Source organism: Mus caroli, unplaced genomic scaffold (assembly GCF_978045245.1).
Source record: "Mus caroli unplaced genomic scaffold, Mus_caroli_1 scaffold_3, whole genome shotgun sequence".
In the NCBI taxonomy this organism is placed as follows: Eukaryota; Metazoa; Chordata; class Mammalia; order Rodentia; family Muridae; genus Mus; species Mus caroli.
Window position 1 is genome coordinate 38,107,244 of NW_028227258.1, and position 16,941 is coordinate 38,124,184.

The 16,941-nt window shown below is 46.4% G+C and overlaps 1 protein-coding gene across 1 annotated transcript in view; it reads right to left on the bottom strand.

Annotated features, from left to right (window-relative positions):
* The window catches only part of Abca4 (ATP binding cassette subfamily A member 4), a 146,225-nt gene that overhangs the window by 125,256 nt on the left and 4,028 nt on the right, over positions 1-16,941 (bottom strand). The window contains 4 exon segments of the mRNA XM_021157524.3: positions 2,467-2,594; positions 10,089-10,228; positions 10,965-11,106; positions 12,472-12,565. Of these exon segments, the coding sequence (XP_021013183.1) occupies positions 2,467-2,594; positions 10,089-10,228; positions 10,965-11,106; positions 12,472-12,565 (504 nt within the window).

Sequence of the window (16,941 nt, forward strand, 5' to 3'; positions counted from 1 at the left end):
GAGATACAAAGGGAGTCAGGTGGGGGCAGTGAGTGGCCTCTCAGGCATGACAGGGAAGTGGTGGAACTTGCTGATCTGAGAGCATTGGCTACTCAGATCAGGAGCTGGTAGCACAACCTGGTGACCTGGCCCCTGTCCTCGCCATAAAGAGCCTCAGTCCTGGAGCCAAGAGGGCAGCAGTCACTTGAACTCTAAAGGCCATGGCTGTACACGCTTGAAGGAAATTTCCCCTAAATTCCAACCCTTATCTCGGCCTCCCTTTTATTACCAACTGGAAACTGTCACAGGCATTGCCAGGACTGGAGTTTTATGAGCTGAAGAAAAAGCAAACGGGAAAACTGGGCCGTGAGTGCTGATGACAACTCCCTGTGATGAAGACAGAAGGCAGGCCGTGCCAGGCAGCCAGCCCAGCTGCTCGGCCTCATCAGGAACTGACTCTACTTTGCCTGTCTGATTCTAGGGATAACCATAGAGTCTGGATGATCAGAAAGCAGGCATGGGATCCTTCATCGAGGTGTGAGGAACCAGCCTAAAAACCCCTTCATCAGCTGTTCCCACCAGGCGGGATGGGTCTCCTCCCTCATCCGGACTCAGATAGCAGCATCTTGTGTAGACCTTCATCTCAAGTCTGAGTCATGCTCTGAAACTCCCGACTTATGTTCTGGTCTCTCATGGAGTCAGGCGGGAGTCCTCTCCACAGAGCGAATGGTCCTCTGGCATTCGCTTGTTCGTCTCCCAGAGAGCTTGCTAACACAAACAGCCCTATACCCAAAAGTTTGGACTCAACTGAGTTGATAGGGCTGGGGAACTTGCATTTCTAACAGGTACTCCTGTGCCACTGACACTAATGGGCACTGGGCTGTGAGAGCCAGCCCAGTTTATTATGTTGGAGTTGTGGGACCAAGCATGGGAAGCACTTAATCGCCCTTGGGCTCTGAGGAGTTTTAGTTGTAGAACTGTGTGCAGAATAACTTTACCACTAGATGCCTCAGTTTCCCTCATGTTTTTGTCCCATTTCAGGATTACTGTAAGGGACAAAGCAGCAAATCGATGTTAAAGTCATGTATTTGTATGTAATTATTAATATAATAATAATGATTATAATATACAATAAAACATAATAACAACAACAGGAAATTATTCAAATGAATGAAATAAATTTATGGAGGGGTCAGAAATGTCTTGAATGAGCTGGAAAGCAAGTGGCCCAGGAATACAGAAGTGGTCCTTCTGCCCTTGTCAGATGTGATAACTGTTAGAGTCACCATTTACCCACCCTGTTCTCTTTTTTAAGAGTTATTTTAATTATATGTCTCTGTGTGTATCTTTCTGTGTAGAGACGTGCTCACATGAATGCAGGTACCCAACGAGGCCAGGAATGTGGGAGCCCCCAGAAGCTGGACTTACAGAAGGTTGTAAGCCAACTGACAGGGGTGCTGGAAACCACACTTGGGTCCCATCTTAGCCTTGTTCTATATAGCCAGTCTGTATGCTGAAGAGACACAGGGCCAAGGCAACTTCTATAAAAGAAAGCATTTAATTGAGGCATCATTATTTAAAGTTTCAGAGGTTAGTCGTTTATTATTATGGTGGGAAAGATGGTAGATACTCACTCATAGGACTGGAGCAGTAGCCAAGAGCTACATTCTGATTTGCAGGTAGGAAGAGAGAGACTGGGCCTGGCAAGGGCTTTTGAAACCTCAGAGCCCACCCACAGTGACACCTTTCCTCCCACAAGGCCATACCTAAACCTTCTAATCCTTTTAAATACTTTCACAAGCTGATGACTAAGCATTCAAATACTGGAGGCTTTGAAGGCTATTCTTATTCAAACCACCACACAGAGCAGTGTGTGCTTTTAACCACTAAGCCACTTCTCTGGCCCCTAACACACAGATGCACACACACACACACACACACACACAGAGAGAGAGAGAGAGAGAGAGAGAGAGAGAGAGAGAGAGAGAGAGAGAAAGAGAGAGAGAGAAGTTCTTGGCTGGAGCTGACTTTCTCCTTAGTAAAGAACTCTTGCCCTCACATAATGACTCCTAACAGCCAGGAGACACAAGAGAGCCTCTATTTATGTTGACCCTCCTGTGGATGTCAGTGTCCTGAGTCATAGGCTTTGCCTGTCAGGCCCACATTGCTCCAGTCCTTATAGCTGGCCTTCACGATTTGATTAGTAAGTAAATGGTGAAAGTCACAGACTCTCCAGGGTAGGCTAAGCCTCATGATTGCTCTGCTTCCTTCAAGTTTCAAAAGACAGGGAAGTCTTACAGGTACCAACCAGTGCTGCTTCCGAGTCCTGTGAGGGGATGCTTGTGGACTCAAAAACCCCCAGGTGTGCCCCTGAATATGGCGCATGAGTCATGAATTCTGAACATGGAAGCAAAAGAGAACGGAAACCAGATACTATTTATCTTCCTCAGGCTCGGTGTTTCTCCCTCTTCAAAGGGCCTCACCTACCTGCTCCACACGAACTTGGGAGTTGACCAGAAGATGGACAACCGAGTCAGACAGGCCAATGTTTCTCGTGAGAAATAGTGTCAGCGTCTCTTCATCTTTTAGGATGTCTCGGATTTGTAATCCTCTTCCTGCGTGTGAGTGAAAGAACAGACTGTTGAAGGGAGATGGGTCAAAATAAGAACAGCAGCTAGAACTGACTGGAATTGCTTCTGCTTGGCTCTTAGAAGAAGGCTGTGTTCTTGGTTTCCTTGGGAACTCTGGGAGGTTGAGGCCATTGCCAGTATCTGCCACCTGGACTGTCTCACTGAAGAGCCCTGGCACCATACAGTGCACAACAAAGCACAGAAGGTAGGAAAAGTTAACCTACAGTAGGTTGGGTGCTGCCTGATGTTCAGACTTGGACTGAGACAATGGCTTTCAAGAGAGTGAAGGGTAAGGAACTACAACGGCAGGGGAATTTTGTCTCTTGAGGAATATTTGGCAATATTTAGAGACATCTTTGGGCAGAGGAGAGAGACCAGTAGCATTGCTAAACATTCATAGTGGACAGAACAATGCAGTGGTCAGGTGACTCCCCAAAGAGTTCTCTCCCCCACAAATGTCAGGGGTGCTAAGGCTGGGAAGCCCCACTCTAACTATATACCCTACCAGAAAATTCAGTTTTAATAACTTCCTATGAAATAGGAGGACAAAAACATCAGTTAAAAGTTACTAAAATCAGGCTGGAGAGATGACTCAGCGGTTAAGAGCACTGACTGCTCTCCAGAAGGTCCTGAGTTCAAATCCCAGCAACCGCATGGTGGCTCACAACCATCCAAAATGAGCTCTGATGCCTTCTTCTGTAGTGTCTGAAGACAGCTACAGTGTAGTTACATATAATAAATAAATAAATAAATCTTCTTTTAAAAAGTTAATAAAATCAGTGCCTTTTCCATATCCAGATAACATATTGGGACAGAAGTCAGAAAATTGAAGAAGATGCTAGAAGATGGGAAGATCTCCTATGATCCTGAATTGCAGAATTCATGTGGTGAACATGGCTGTAGCACCCAGAGAAGTCTATAAGTTCAATGTCATTCTCATAAAAATTCCAGCTACATTCTTCACATAATTAGAAAAAAATACCCAATAACCCCTTTGCTTTCATATGTAAGCAAAGGGACCTCAAATAGCCAAGGTGATGCTGTGGATGAAGAATTCAGGTAATACAATTGAGCCATAGCAACAAAGCCAGAATAGCACTAGCACAAGCCAGACAGTAGCCAATGGGATGAGAATCCGGAACCACACCCACACGGTACAGCCACCTCCTTCTTGGGCAAAAATGGCAAATGCATACACTGGAGGAAAAAACAGTTTCTTCAGCAAATAGTACTAGAAAAACTGGACAGAATAATGAACTGGATCCTTATCTCTTACTCTGTACAAAAGTCAATTTTAAATGAGACAAAGACCTTAGTAAAGGTCTGAATCTCTGAAATTATTTGTTCCACTTCAAGACATAGGCACAAGCAAGGACTTCCCAAAAGTCAATTCCGAAAATTGATAAATGGAATTTCATGAAATTACAAATCTTCTACACAACGAAGGATATGGTTAACAGTGCAGCGGGGCAGAGGGCAGCCTATAGATGGGAGGAAATCTCTGCCTGCTATATGTCTAGTAGAGTGCTAATATCTGGACGATTTAAAGAATTCAAATAACTAAACATCGACCCCACATAATCCAATCAGTAAGTGGGCAGCTAGCACAAACAGACAGCAAGAGGAAGAACAGATGAGCAGTAGCTGCGTGCAGAAGTGCTCAACACCTTGGTTGGCAAGATGGCTCAATGGGTAAAAGTGCCTGCCATCAAGCTGACAGCCTAAGGGGTTTCTTTGTTGTTTTGTTTGTTTGTGACAGAGTTTCTGTATAACCATGGCTGTCCTGGAACTCTCTGTGTAGACCAGACTGGGCTGGAATTCAGAGAGCTGTCTGCCTCTGCCTCCAGAGTTCTGGGATTAAAGGTGTGTGCCACCACCGCCCGCCTAAAAAAAAAAGAAAAAAAGAAAGAAAGAAAGAAAGAAAGAAAGGAAGGAAGGAAGGAAGGAAGGAAGGAAGGAAGGAAGGAAGGAAGGAAGAAAGAAAGAAAGAAAGAAAGAAAGAAAGAAAGAAAGAAAGAAAGAAAGAAAGAAAGAAAGAAAGAAAGAAAGAAAAAATTGTTTTAAGCAAAGGAAAAAATTCCTGTATCTGGATAGGAGATGTCCAATCTGTTCTCACTGCAGTTTTGATGGATGAGAACCCTTCTGTGGTTCCTGTTAGCTCAACTCAGGGTTAAAGCTTTGGGTATTAGCATGAACAGGGCAATGAAGGACAAGAACAACTTCATATCAGGGGGCATTTCAGGCCTATTCCCCACGGCTTGTCCTGGTCAGCCTTAGCCACATTCCCTCCAGCTTCACTTAGAACCTTTTAGAAGCAAAAATTCTTTCTCAAGGAAGCATAAAGGACCCTTTACTGTGAAGGTGTCCCTGGGCAAGTGATCAGCCTCTCTCCATGTGACCATGGTCACAATATAGACTAGATGTTGTAGGAGCAACAAGAGATAAAGGAATCTGAAGCACGTAATTCCCAGGCCTGCCTGATAGTCGTTAATACTCAATAAATGCTTATTCTGACAGTGTTAATATCATCCCCACCCCTCCTGGAGGACTCACGCCAGCACCCACTTCTTCTGTTGCTTCCTGGGCAGGTATCAGAATCAAACTGGCTACCGCTACAGTTTATGAGATATTGACCAGTGATATGTAAGGTCATTATGGTCCAAGTCCTCCATGTGTTTGCCGCCCTGCTAAGCTGTGAGTATTTCTCCAAGGGCCATGCTCTTCCAACACCCTTTCTCCTTCTGACTCCAGCTCCATAGCGAGCTACACCTCCCACCCAAACCTTTCCCTCTCCAGGCAAGTGCCTGACAACCTCCATCGCTGTTTCAGGGATGTGATGTTCCTGTAGGGCAGCATGACTAGATCCACACTGCGAAGGATAATTTCCTATTGCAGCGCAGGGGTCAAGACCATCCATCTGCCACTGTCCAGGGTGGGAGCAACTTTCCCTGATGGTTCCGTATAGCAGCCTCTTGTCAGGTTGGATGTCTTTGAGAGCTGGGCCAGGGAGTAGCCCACTATCACTCTCCTTTGCACAGGAAACTTCTAAAGACTTTGTAAGAAGAACCTGAAGGTAGGGGTCCCCCTGGAATAGCAGGACCTAGGAGAAGGTACTGTGTTCAAGCTTTGTGTTCCTTTCCTTTGGGTAACACAGATCCTGTCTTTTTCCAAGCAGCGCCCTGTTCTCTCTGGGGTGTCATCTCAACTGTTCTCTTGTAGTTATTCCTTTAGATACAGACTTACAGGCCCTCGCTGTAGTATTCTGCACACCGTAGAGTGCATGCAGGTGCACACACAAACATGTGCATACAGGCGTGCATGGGGCGTGCATGGGTGGTTTGTTTGTTTGTTTGTTTGTTTGTTTTTAACATCCCTTGTTTTACCTAGCCATATTGAATATACAGGAGTAAGACCTCACGGTCATATTCATTCTCTCTCTCTCTCTCTCTCTCTCTCTCTCTCTTCTTCTTCTTCTTCTTCTTCTTCTTCTTCTTCTTCTTCTTTTTTAGATTTATTTATTATTATTATTATATCTAAGTACACTATAGCTGTCTTCAGATGCACCAGAAGAGGGTGTCAGATCTCATTACGGATGGTTGTGAGCCACCATGTGGTTGCTGGGATTTGAACTCAGGACCTTCGGAAGAGCAGTTGGTGCTCTTAACCACTGAGCCATCTCTCCAGTCCCCTCTCTCTTCTTTTTTATCTCTTTCACCCAGCTTTAAGGCCTGACACAGTATCAAGGCCTCAATAAATGTCTGTTGAATGACTCCAGGCACTCAATAAATACCTGTGCTCTTATCCTGAGAGTGAAACCCCATTCGGCTGTTTATTTTTTAGTTATTCTTTAACACACTCAGCTGCCGCTGCATACAAATGCCTTGGGAGAAGGGGCAAGACAGAGAGTCATTTTGCCCGAGTATCATACAACTGTGGCCTGGCTGGGTCAGGGGTGGGGTGGGAGGAGAAGGGCAGGGACTCAGAGAAGCACACACCTGAGGAGGGTGTGGGGGCTACCTTGCCAGCAGAGAATGGGGCCCAGGGTCTGAGTGACAGGGTGATACCAGACAAGCCCTTCATTAGATTCCTGAGGGAGAAGTGTGAAGCGGGGAGGGGGTGGAGAGAGGGTTGCTGGGGAAAGAAAATTACATTTTCTTTTAAAATGCGGTTCTACTTGTTCTCCTCCCTGGGAATGTTGGAGGCTGAGGGTAGGGGGTGGAGGGTAGCTGCGGGGTGAGGCTTCCGGAAGAGGGGTTTAAAGATGAGACCACAGAGCTGGCTGGGGATAGGGGGCTATGTCTATCTGCAGCTGGTGGCTCCCCATTAATCCTCCCCTGTGGAGAATGCAGCCCTACAGGTTTGCTGTGAGAGGAGAGTGCTGTCTGGGTCAGCACAGACATACTTTCCCAGGAGACTGGCAACCCCACAGGCAAAAGCCGAGGTGGCTGCAGCTGTCCACCCAACTCTGAGACTGAGACCCTCATGGTAACTTCAGACTCCAGCGTTCACCTTCACCAACAAACATCCTAGAACCTACTCCTTCTGCCATCTCGACTAGGCATCAGTGCCTGGCCCAAATTTCCTCCCGAGACCATATCATTTACTTAGCTATGGTCCCTGGACCCCTGTTAGTTTCTGTCCCCAGCTTCTGAGAAAACCTTGGAAGGCTATCCTGATGCCCAGCCATGCTCCCTTTAGGAGATTCCCCCACAGCTGGAGAGCCTGCAGAAAGATCCACTTGCCTGACCAGTCACCCTCACGTCCTGTTTTTTTGTTTTTGTTTTTGTTTTTTGGCTTAGAAAGTAGTGATTTGGGTTCTCCTAGAGATTGCAGCAACCACAGAGAACTTCTGCTTGGAATGGGTTCTCTTCCACTCCCTGCAGCCAGACTCAATTTCAGTCAGACACTTCAGTGCTAAGTTCACTTGATGGAAGACCCTTCTGGATGAAGGGAGGAGAGTCACCCTGAGATCAAGACGGTGGCTGTCTATCTTATCTGCTTGCTTAGCCTTGGACAAAACATCTTCGTGGTTGGCATATTTGCCCCTGTGTTTTCTTACTATTAAAAGGCAAATATGAACTAGGCAAGTTAGCTCATGCTTATAACCCCAGCACTTTGGAGACTGGGACAGAAGGATTGCCACGAGTTCTAGTCTAGTCTGAGCTACATAAGTTCGAGGCTGTCTAAGCTAAGTATGGACCTGTCTCAGAAACTAGATAGATAGATAGATAGATAGATAGATAGATAGATAGATAGATAGATAGATAGGAAGGAAGGAAAGAAGAAGAAGAAAGAAAGAAAGAAAGAAAGAAAGAAAGAAAGAAAGAAAGAAAGAAAGAAAGAAAGAGGGAGAGGAAGAAAGGAAGAAAGAAAGAGAGAGAGAGAGAGAGGAAGGAAGGAAGGAAGGAAGGAAGGAAGGAAGGAAGGAAGGAAGGAAGGAAGAGAGAAAGAAAATAAATTAAATGCTGGCTGTTTCTACCTTCTAGAGTCCTTCAGACTTGAGATAACTGAAATATGTCCTTTTTCAGAAGAGCAAAGACTATTGTAGATATTTATAATCTAGGCTGTGTAAATGATGGCCAGCAGCATGTCCTCTACTGCTTTGGAAGTAACTTGAATGTAGCTAAGCAGCCCTAACACAGTGACCTGAACACTCTCCTGTCCCAGGCTGCAAGTGTGTGCTGAGGGTAAAGAAGTTGTATGTACCACAAGCTCAGGTGAGGAGGGCTGGCTGGTCACACCACCCTAACTGTACTGTTTGTAACTCGCATAAAAGCTGCTCTGTCTGGCTGCTCTCGCCCCTTGGCTTCCCCTGGTAGTCCTTTCCTTGACTCTGTCATCCTCTGAGGGCAATCTTTACAGTCACCACCCTGTCTCAGGAACACACATCTTTCTACAGCACCAGCTGCTGCCTCTGAACTCTATTGTTGGAAGTGTCCTCATGACTAGCGGGCATTTCTTGAAAGACACCGTATACCCACAGGCCTGCAACAACTCCCAGCTTCTCACAGCCTCTGAATTACAGAAGCTCAGGCAATGGGTTCCGACACCACAACTTGTCCCCACAGGTGTCTAAGTGAAGCTGACATACCCACCCAGTGCTCATGGGAGGCTTAAGATCTAGTGCTGCCTTCTTCGGATGTTGGTTTGTCTCCCCACATCCCCACCCCACCCCCGTTGGTTTTTGTTTTCCCCCTCCTGAATTTCCCCCTGAGGCTATGAGACATTTCTGCCACTTCTCTTTGTTCCTCATTCTAAGTGGTTCTCCCACCTGGATGTCTGATTCATTACTTATTTAATTAATTAATTTTGGTTTTTTCAGACAGGTTTCTGTGTAGCCCCCTGGCTGTCCTTGAATTCTCTTTGTAGACTGGGCAAGCCAGAAACTCATCAATATCTGGCTGCTTCTGCCTCCTGAATGTTGAGATTAAAGGTGTGAGCCACCATCACCTAGCCTTGTCTGTCTGTCTGTCTGTCTGTCTGTTTAACTTGTATTGGTATTTTGCCTTCATGTATGTCTGTATGAGGGCATCAGATCCTGGAACTGGAGTTACAAGCAGTTGTGAGCTGCCTTGTAGGTGTTGGGAATTGAACCAGGGTCCTCTGGAGGACCAGCCATAACCACTGGACTGTTTCTCCATCCCTGGATTGTCTGATCCTCGCTCTCTCTCATCCTGTGTCTGTGTCAGATCACAGCTGATTCCTCATTTCCGTCACCTCTTCCTCACACACACTGCCCTCTCTTTCCATTTCCCTACATCCACCTCTGTAGTACCCATCCTGCCTGAGTCTCCCTGACAGCCTCAATTCAAGCACTCCGACTACAGCCACCAGTCCTTCCATCTCACCCTTTTTCTCATCAGTTAAACAGGAACCTAGAAGCCACCGAGACTACTGATCATGCATTTCAACCCCCCACCCCCGCCCCACCCCCGCCCCCAGCTAATCCTGGGTGTTAATAGTTTCTCATAAAAGCTCAAGGCAGCCCAGACAAAACGCACACAGTACAACTTCTGCCTTTTGTTACTAGGGCCTCCTTGATCTGCTCTAGTGCTTCCACAATCCTTCTGCCTCACATCCTGCTCTCAACAGACCCACTTGCTTCATTCTGGATACTAAATATTGTTGGAAGCTTACATTAAACTGTCTTTGTGTGTGTTTGTGAGGTGAGCACTCATGCGTGTGTGTATGCACGTGTCTATGTGTTTCTGCAAGTGCACACATGCGGCAGCATGAATGTAAAGGTCAAAGGACAACTGCTTTTAGTTCACTGGTGTGTGAGACAGGCTGGCTAGCCTATGAGCTTCTGGGGATTCTCCTGTTTTACCTTCCCGCCTCACCACAGGAATGCTGGGATTACAGGCATGTGTCTCTGGCATCTTCCCTCACAGATTCTCCCCACTCTTTGCTAGATCTCAGTTTCTGGCTTCCTTGACGCTAGAGGCAAGTACAAAATAGGAACACCGACACCCATGTTACCTGCAAATCTCTCAGGGTGAGTCCTCAGGGTGTCCATGAACTGCGACAAGGTGCGGAGCTCGGCCCAAACCTGGCCAAGGTGCTGGGCCTCTGGGGTGTCCATGAAGAGTTCTTGAAAATCTCGATATACTCTTGCCAAGCTGTAGGAAGGAAAAATATATTTCTATTCATAATTTTAAAATATTTTAATATTTATACTTTTAAGCAAAAATATTTATAAACAAATAGCTATCATTTTCAGTCTTGTGCTATTTTTAAATTGTTGCTTGACTTTGCATAGCCTCAATTGATGGATATTTATGATTCTAACACTGACAGAGATGATGAGTAATTAGCTCAGAATTCAATTTGGGCCAGGGCAAGGTCACCTTAAACCCCATTTTCTCTGGTCTGTTGTTTCCAAGGGTGTTTGTAGATACTACCAGTGAGTTTTTCCAGCCTTCGCACAAATCTCTGACCTCTCCACCACCCACTCCTAGAGATGGGACCTGACACCATGCTGTATCCATGAAATCCTCTCTATGTACACCCATCAAGGCTGATTGGACGGGGAAAAGAAGATGGACAACTGGATATTCCGCTTTGTGGATTAAAAAATGCACTGTGTAAGCCATATCCCAAGATTCTACCTCTCAAGTCACTGATGGCAGTTTAGGAGAGGATTTGGGATTCGTTATTTTCTTCCAAGAAGTAAACTTCACATTGCAAGCCTGACTTTGAATTTCCTTGCAATGGTCCTTGAAATTCTTCATAGGCCTTGGATGTCTAAAGGAGGCTTTGGAGGAAACAGAGATAGCTACAGGTGGCCTGTTGGGGAGGGGGAAGGAGATGGGTGACCACAAGTAGTGGACACTTGACGGCCAGGGCTGCACTTACATGGAGTTGTTATAGTTTGATACAGTTCCAGGAGACTCTCCAGGGGTGGGGTTTTGAAAACAAGGGTTGTTCATATTGCAGAAAATCCCCTGGAGCCACGGTAACAGTCCTGCTGAAGGCATCGCCTTGTTGGGAAAATGGCCTTAAGACAGGAAATGAAAACAAGACAGAGTTAGTCACACAGGCCAGACTGACCAGGAGCACAGACTCTCGGACGCTCTGTCTCTCCCCTTGTTTATGAAGGAGGATCATCTAATATAGTTTAGGCCCTGTGCTGTGTCCTGAGGCTCAGTGGCAGATAAGGACGCAGACTAATGGTCTCCGAGCAGTAGTTCTCACCCTGTGGGTCACGACCCCTTTGGGGAGGGTGTCAAACGACCTTTTCGCAGGGGCCGTCTAACCATTGAAAAACACAGATATTTACATTATGATTCATAACAGTTGCAAATTACCATCATGAAGTATGAATGAAAATAATTTTATGGTTCGAGGGAGATTGTCACCACAACACGAGGAACTGTATTACAGGGTCACAGCATTAGGGAGGCTATGTCCTGTCCTAGGAGCTTAGGTGGACACGTGGCAGGGAAACTGAGGCTAGAAGATAAGCTTCTGGGGGAAAATAAAGAAGTGGGCTCAGGGCGGTTCAGAGGAAAGGCCTGCGAGTTCTTTACACAGTAAGGATGGAGGCTCTGCACTCCTGGGAGTAACAAGGGAACAAGGGTTTGCTGGGCTGAGAAATGGAAGTTGGAAACTAGAGCTGGGGGAACTCAGAGGCTCTCAAGACACTTGAGACTTCAATGTCAGCTGCCTAGAAGGACAAGACCAACCAGCCTGACCAGAAGACACGGGGAGCCTTCCAGAAAGGCAACTGTACAAAACAGGCTCCCATGAGGCTAGCAGATGCCCTGAAGCTCCAGGGTATAATATGTAGTAAGTGTGATTCTGTGCTGTTCCCTTTTCACTGTCCTCTATCCTCTCACCATGTAAAACAAATTCCCTAAATCAGTCATCGTAAAAAAACAGAATGAAATTTGTAATATAGGTAAGTTTAAACAAACAACAACAAAGCAGTCAAAAATTAACTATATACACAGGACTGGGTTTGATTCCCACAACCACCAAATGAAAGAAATGAATAAGCAAATGGCACACACTCCAGCCAGGGTTGGCTTAGTGTAAAGTCATCGTAAAAAAACAGAATGAAATTTGTAATATAGGTAAGTTTAAACAAACAACAACAAAGCAGTCAAAAATTAACTATATACACAGGACTGGGTTTGATTCCCACAACCACCAAATGAAAGAAATGAATAAGCAAATGGCACACACTCCAGCCAGGGTTGGCTTACACTGCACACATTTTAAGACACTAGAATTGGTACAGCACTGGGGAACCTGGTTTATACATTGCAGCCTCTGAAATGGCAACAGATGTGATATTCCCACTCCAACCCAAGAGCTTCCAAAAGGGAAAGATGACCAGGTCTTCTGGGTTCATACTTACATTCATGTTGGCTATAGAGTGGGTTGGCATTCCTCAGCCAGATTAACACCAAAAACAAAGACAAAGGCCACACGAGTTCCACTACAAAGCGAATCTGGAAAAGGAATAATAAAGACAGAAAGAGCAAAACTGCTAAGAGATGCGAGGAGATATATAACCAGGGAAGACAGGCCTTCCCCTGTGCACCATCCGAGCACCAAGCCTGGGCTGCTGTACAACCATAGCCCAGGTAACACTTCACTACAGATCACATAGATCACAGTGGCACGGTAAATCATGATGGATCCGAAAAAGGCCCATTACTGTCTTAACATTGTAGTGTCTGTGGTGACTTCATATCACAGGGATAAAGAGTAGAGCAGAGACTGAAGTAAAGGACATCCAGACACTGCCCCACCTGGGGATCCATCCCATAGACAGACACCAAAGCCAAACACTATTGTGGATGCCAAGAAGTGTATCAATTGCCTGATATAGCTATTTCCTGAGAGGTTCTGCCAGAGCCTGACAAATACAGAGGCGGATGCCTGCAGCCGACCATTGGACTGAGCTTGGGGTCACCAATGGAGGAGTTAGCAGGACTGAAGGAGCTGAAGGGGTTTGTAACCCAAAGGAAGAGCAACAATATCAACCAACCAGACCCCCCCCTCCCCCGAGCTCCCAGGGACTAAACTACCAACCAAAAGAGTACACATGGAGGGACCCATGGCTCCAGCTGCATGTGTACTAGAGGATGGCCTTGTTTGACATCAATGGGAGGAGAGACCCTTGGTCCTGAGAAGGCTCCGTGCCCCAGTGTAGGGGAATGCTAGGGCAGTGAGACAGGAGGTAGGTGGGTAGGTGAGCTCCCTCATAGAAGCAGGGGGCAAGGTTGGATAGGGAGTTTCCAGAGTGGAAACTAGGAAAGGGGATAACATTTGAAATGTAAATAAACAAAATAACCAATAAAACGTTTTAAAAATTACAGCAGTTACAATTACGAAAACCAAAGTCAATGGTAATGTGACTCTCACAGGGCTTACACATTTACTGTGTTTAAATCATCAATTGAGAGAGAATGTCTACTCATAACAAACAAAGTAACAGAAACCAGAAGCTTGAAGAGAAGTGTGTTGGCATAGATCTGTAATGGCAGGGCTTTGGGGGGGCTGAAGCAGGAGTTCAAGGCCAGCCCGGAAGACATAGCAATGTTGAGACTACCCTGTCTCAGAAACAAAAATTCACTGTTAAGAAGTTAACTGTAAAACCAGCAGCACCTCTCGAGTCTTGTGTTCACTGTCTCTCCCTTGCATCATTTTGTCTTGTTCTTGTTTTAATCTTGTGTTTATTATGGCTTTCAGAGCAATAGACTACACTATTCATAAATAGATACATAGACCCTAGAGCTATGCTGCCTGGTTGTGTAGGAGGCTGCACTGTAGGTAGGTTTGTGTCAGTACACTTGACCATAAAGGGTGATGAAATGACCTAATAAGGTTTTCACCAGAATATGCCCCATTGCTAAGAGTATTTACCTAAAGGACTATTTATCTAAAGGACTTCCTTCTTCTGTCCTCTCTCCTACACTGCCTCCTCCCTGATTCACTACATCAACCAGATTCTGGGTCCATTTGCATTCTGCCCATGTCAACTCCTGAAAATAACATCGACATAAGACTGCCATGAGAGACCTCAGGCTTCAGGACTTGGCAGATAGCATTGCGCTAGGCAAATGGATACCAATTCTTTTTTCCCCTTTCTCCTTCTTTTGGTCTTTCAAGACAGGGTTTCTCTGTGTAGGCCTGGCCTGGCTGTCCTGGAACTTTCCCTGTAGACCAGCCTGGCCTCCAACTCACAGAGCTCCACCTGCCTCTGCCTCCGGAGTGCTGGGACTGGAGACGTGCGCCTCTGCGCGCGCACCCAGGTCACCACCTGGCTAAGGATACAGATTCTGATAAGCTCTTGTGTAAGGCTGGTACCTCAGATTGTAAATGTCTCGTGATCTCTCATTCTGTGGGTAATCGAAGAGACCTGCAGAGGTCAGGTGACTTGCACAGGGTTACAACAGGAAACACAATGCAGCCTGCTACCTCCAGGGCCAGACTCTTTCTGCCCTTTCCCGCAGTTCTGCCTTCTGGCGCATGGTAGACCTTGCCTGAAGGTGGCCATTGAATTAATGGATGAACTAGGGAGCAAATGACTCTGAAATACTGTGCCCTAAAGCGAAACCAACAGAAATCCAGTAGCTCAACATTTTTTTCCCTTCAATAAGGTCTATCGCTTAAGGGAAGCAGAAATCCTGCCGGGGTTCATCCTCCCTTTCCACAACCGGAAGAGGCTGCTGGTCTCAACCATCGCAGAAGGCTGGTATAGAAAGACTCTTGGTTTAGAGTCAGAGCTCTCCCAACTCTAAAGAGACAGGCGCTGGAGATTGGCGCTGTTCTCGTCCCTGCACAGCGGGAAGGCAGAGATGAGGAATTAGGAAGAAGAGGGAGAGAAGATGAATTATGGAACTAGATGTAAATTAAGGAATTAGGAAATAAGCAGGTAGAGGCTCCATAAATGTTTAACAAACGGGTGTGCTGCTTAAAACAACACAACACAGACACATGAAGAACCCAGGATGTTCTAACATATCTGAAAATTGGTGGTAGGAAATAGGTCACATGTTGAGGGAAAGCAAAAATGGTTACAGGTACGAGGTCACTTTTTCTTATTTTAAGATTTATTTATTTTATGTATGTATGTGAGTATGCTTTAGCTGTACAGATGGTTGTGAGCCTTCACGTGGTTGTTGGGAATTGATTTTTTTTTTTTTTTAAGGACCTCTGCTCGCTCAGTTCCTGCTTGCTCCGGTCCGAAGATTTCTTTATTATTATACATAAGTACACTGTAGCTGACTTCAGACACACCAGAAGAGGGCATCAGATCTCATTATGGGTGGTTGTGAGCCACCATGTGGTTGCTAGGATTTGAACTCAGGACCTTTGGAAGAACAGTCATTGAGCCATCTCACCAGCCCACATGGTCACTTTTCAAAAAGACTTTACTCATTTATTTCTGTTGGTTTCGCTCAGGAGGACGGGTTGGAGGAAGCACGCGTACAAATAAGGCAAGAAGACAGAATAGGCTTCTCTGAAGGTGCTCAGTTTCTGGAGTTCTCCCATAGCCATTTCCACAGGATTACAAAACACCCATATTGGGCAATTCCCACCTGCTGTTTAAGGAGACTGCCCCAGGAATACTTGCTAGCAATTAAGATTGCTGGTAATTGTCCACAGGAAAGGCACATCCCAGGGAGAGCCTCCCTGGCCTAACCCCTGCCTGTTACTCTCTATCCTGGTTCCTAGACCAACACTCTCAGGCATATCTGTCCTCCACTGTGACCCCAGCACCCACCCCACGCAAGGCAGGAGTCGCAGGAAGTTCCAATCGGCTCTTTCTGGGATGCGTAAGTCTCAGTCAAGATGGGCCTAGGGTGCTTCTCCGGGAAGCTGGAGTTGACACAGGGACTCAGGCCAGTCAACAGTCCGAAGAGTTTATAACACACTGCACCCCACAAAGGCACGTAGAGCTGCCCCCTCCCCCCATTCCAGATTGTCCTGTAAGGGTGGTGGGGGAACGGGTTTGGCAAGATAGCAGCTCGACAGGTGCTGAAACTGGAAGCTGCTCTCAGTGTCTTCTCCAGGGAGCTGAGACAACCAGTCCAGAGAGTTTGCACGTGACTCTTCCCAAGACAACTGCTTGTAATGTTGGCTCTCCATCAAAGCTTGCATGCCTATGCATTGTGTCAGCCTGTGAGTTGTATGGGATGCTACATGCCACCCGTGCTGACCTGGGAATGTGAGCTTTTGGGTTTCAACCGCTCTCAGGCTTGCTCATTTTCTGTCAGTTTTCTCATCTATGAAATGGGGATGTTGTTTTCTCCTATAGTGTACAATGAGAATTAATAACAGGCTACTCTGGGGCCAAGTGCTGGGGTTTATGACATTGGGAAACTTCTGAACCTCTCCATGTCACAGGGATGCATCTGTCAAAAAGGGCCTGTCTCCCAGAGCAGTTGTAATCATGAAATATGTTCATCGTGCCCAGCACAGAAAGCAGAGCCTGGCACACAGACCATTTATGTCTCATAGCAAGGGCCACACGAGCACAGTGGGTGACAGCAGGTTACAGACAGATGATGGAGGAAATACAATGAAAACTAACAGCAGCCTCTCAGCCCCTCCCCCATCTCAGCATAGCCGGCAATCGCTAAGCTGCACGGGGTGGATGGGGGAGGGGGAGGAGGAGCTGATGTTTTTCCTCTGCCAGGGATCTGGAGCGGCCTCATTCGCAGGCCACTCCGCACAAAGACTACCTGCCATTCATTCCCCGACTAGCAGAGGCAGGTGGGTCCTCCCCACAGCCTCTTCCTCTCCCCCAGAATCAGTACCACCAGCCCAGAAAGGCATTACCCTTGCTGCTCAAGTGTACACAGGCATGCCCTAG